The sequence below is a fragment of the Mercenaria mercenaria genome, unplaced genomic scaffold, assembly GCF_021730395.1.
Source record: "Mercenaria mercenaria strain notata unplaced genomic scaffold, MADL_Memer_1 contig_2651, whole genome shotgun sequence".
NCBI lineage: Eukaryota > Metazoa > Mollusca > Bivalvia > Venerida > Veneridae > Mercenaria > Mercenaria mercenaria.
Window position 1 is genome coordinate 1 of NW_026460724.1, and position 3,772 is coordinate 3,772.

Consider the following 3,772-nt stretch of genomic DNA (forward strand, 5'->3'; position numbering starts at 1 on the left):
AGTCTTATCTCAAGAATTGTTGACAACAGCTCACGGTCATTTTTGTTCAATTGCAGGTGATGAATTCCATGGGTTGGTAGAAACTTCGAATGGTACCACCAGTCACCAACACCCCCTAGACCAGAGCAAACTATCGAGTCGTGTGGACAGAAGCTGCAGTTTCCAGCGTAGCACTGTATAGTAGCTGCTCTTATTGCCGGTAAGCGATTTACTACTTCTTCTGTCAGTCCATTTCCATCGGTTCAAAGTTTCTCTATGATGGCGCTACATCTGGCCTTGATATCTTTACCCAGAGCGGAAATGGCTTGTTGTCTGGCACTGCCTGTCAGTTTTTTGCCTTCGAATACTGTCTGGCTCCAGTTGGAAGTCCGGGCTTTTCTCACTTGCCTGCTGCCAAGATGATGCGGATCTGCCTGGCGGTTGACACTCCAGGCATAGCCTAGCTTATCATAGAAGTCATTCATTCCCAGACGAGCTGCTGTATCTTCATCAGTTGTCAGTGTGCGGACAAGTAGATCTTCATTTGACAACTGCTCAGCAATGTCATATGCCATTTTTCTTTCAGAATGAGGCTGCATGTATGATATTGTTGCTGTGCATTCAGCATGGCCACCAGGACAAGTTATGTCGAACCCCTTGCTCCTCAGATAGGCACCTGTCCAGCAGAGTTTATTTTGTACAGCTAGTCCCACTATATACTTGTAGCTTGTATGGTTTTCAGTGGCAACTCCATAGGCTTGTGAAGCTGCCTGCCCAGGTTTGTAAGAAGACACCATTCTTGTTGCATTATAGCGGCCATCAAAGTACAGGTCTAGAAGTTGCGGGTTCTGATGTCCTTGTTCCAGATTATGCTGAATGACTAGCTGCCTTTTTGCTGCCATGTCCTCCTCATTCAGCTTGACAGTGTTGAGGCTGGCAGCATTCAGTAAAGTTTGCATGTTGCTTCTAGCTGGTGGTGGTATGTCCATAGATGTTAAGAGCAAGTTCACTTTTTCTATTCCGATGGCAGTATCCTGAAGGGCAGGAGCAAGTAACATGTTAATTGCTGCTCCTTTGCCGTCCCGACGTTTTTTATATGTTCCCATTTTATTTGAGAGGAAATGGCAAGAATTACACTTGAACTGCAGTTTGAGCCTAGTCCATATTTCTCTTCCTTGTGCAGTGAGATATTTAACTGTTTACACTTTCCAGAACTATGTTGCTGATACACACTGTTCATAAGGTAAATTAGTTGGTCCAGATTCACAACCCTGTTCCCTAATGGTTCACATTCCATTTTCAGATCAGCTGTCGTGGTCGAAGTTCGGGTTTCTTTGGGCAGCCCCTATCCAGCTGGTCTTCATTTACAGCTGAACTACATCCAGGATCGGTTGCAGCCTTAGAAGGAAGAAGGTAAGCAGGTGATTTCTTATTTCCTGGCTTGAAATGTCCGCCAGCAGCACGGCGCCTTAAGTTTGCCCTTTGCCATGTTGAATTCTATACAGTTGATGTAAGATTTTGATGCTGTCTGCTTAAAGACTGGCAGTATTGTAAGTAGAAGTCTTTTTTGTGCCATTATTAACACATTCAGGTTGTTTTTTCAAGGATAATATATGCTTATCCAGCTATCAGAAAGTCTGTTTGAAGTGCATCATGAAGAGGTGTTAAGTCTTAGATAATCACTTTTGATCTTAATTGATATTATTAGTAAATAGTGTGGTGTATGGGTGTGTTTTACTTTCAGATATTAGTTCAGTAATCCTAATTGGTCTCAGTCATGGAATTTTGTCCTTTAAATCTTTAAAATATCAATTTATTTTCATTTTAGTTAGCAAATTCTGTATTTTTAAATAAAAATGTCTTATTTTTTTTAGTAATTTCTTATTTGATATATAAGTTTACAGAAAAAATAGGCATACTGTTATATAAAATTCTACAAGACAGCCGGTGACACCAACTTTATTTCATAAGAATCCATCAAAAAAATTTCAAGATATGACAATTTTCCTAATGTGTCTATTTTTCACTTGAAATACGGTTTCCGAGCCAATTTGTCCGCAGAGTAAGCCTCATGTTTAAAGTGTTACTACGGTACAGATTTAGTTTGTGGTGAGAATGCCTTGTTGAGTATTTCTTGCAATACCCTAATTTACTAGAATATGGGTAAAAAATTTGGCTTAATTCAATTTTGGTTAGTTATATGGAAAAGTTAATTTTGAATATCTCAGCAACCAAAGGGTATACAGCTTATGAACTTCACACACTAGTAGCTGATAACAATAAAAACCAGTGGCTAAAAGGATTTTATCAAGGTTTGTGAAATTTTAATTTTATTGAATTTTTAAAATTTAATAGTTAATTTTATTTAAATTAAGTACAGTCATCTCCCTTTGATTATTCAGTCGTCTGCAACAGCGCAAAGACTTTCAAGAAGAAAAAGGACTATTAACCGGGCTATATAAGAGAAAATCATACAGATTTTATTAATTTTAAAAGAAATAGAGAAAAATTAATTTGTTTACTTTTTAAAAAAATCACTATTTTTGTGTATCAGTTTTTCGAACAGTTTTTTTAGGATGGATGACCTACTGGAACATTGCCGCAACAAACTGCAGATCAACAGTGACTTGCATGAAAATGGGAATGTATATTTGGACTGGTTGTTATTAACAAATTTGGCTACGGCCAGTTTCGTTACAGAGATCCAAGAGACCCACCGTCTGCCGGTTATAGGACACGAACCAGTCACCGTGTTGCATTAATGGTTCATTATAGAGATTTTGATATTTCAGGCAGTCAACAGGCATCACATTTGTGCAATAATAAACTGTGCATAAATGTTGAACACCTTGTTTTTGAGGGAAACAGTATAAATAATTTAAGGAAAAATTGTTTTTCTCATTCTAGGTGTTATGGGCATTTTGATGTGGCAGGGCACCGCTTAGCAGACTGTCTAGTGCATTTATCAACACATTGACTATAGTTTTAATTTTCTGTTATTTTTTTTGAATTTACAGGGCAATGTTTGTATTACAATGAATTTGAGATGGATACTATTTTTGCCTGTTGTTTTGGTTCTTGTTGTTGTTATTGTTGTTTATGTATTATTTTAGTTTCAGTAAATGTTCAAGAGCTCTTTCCGTTTCGGCCGGCATCAGGCCATCATCAGACATTCTGCCATGAATGTGACGGTGCTCTTTCCCCTTTTTTCTGTTCTTTTCCTTGTAGGTGAACAACCGCCATGTTTCTAAGGCATTAAATTTAGAAACACTGTTTTGCTGATGGAGCCTCATCAAGTTGTCCTTTCACGTACTCATCCGAATACTGGCCTGAACTGCGGGCTTGATGATAAGCATATTCCAGCTTTGCTCGATTATTTTTTCTGCGGGGCTTGAACTTGGCTGTTTTTTGATGATTTCTGTTCTCTGTGACCTCTTTGAAGTTGTTTTCAGATACCTTTTTGCCTTTGGTGAAAGAGCCAGTCCGGTAATGCTTTTGACTTTTTTTCCACAGAAGCTTGCAATGAATTGTTCAGCTGAAGTGTTTTTGATGCCCGACTACCAGCAAAGTTTCTGGACAGGTTAATATCTTTCGGCATAGTAGATAGTAAATGCCCTGTTGAACCCCTCACATTTCTGTGTTGAAGGTGTTGTTTTTCACACTCATGATGGCACACTCACTGAGTCTTATCTCAAGAATTGTTGACAAAAGCTCACGTCATTTTTGTTCAATTTAGGGGATGAATTCCTTTTGGTTTGGGAGAAAATTAGAAGGTACCACCAGTCCCCCAACA

The 3,772-nt window shown here is 38.5% G+C and overlaps 1 protein-coding gene across 1 annotated transcript; it reads right to left on the reverse strand.

Moving 5' to 3' along the window:
* Positions 1-242: 242 nt before the first annotated feature.
* Positions 243-1,085, reverse strand: LOC128552381 (uncharacterized). Its single transcript, XM_053533400.1, has one exon. The coding sequence runs from the start codon at positions 1,083-1,085 to the stop codon at positions 243-245; it is 843 nt and encodes a 280-aa protein (XP_053389375.1).
* Positions 1,086-3,772: the final 2,687 nt, after the last annotated feature.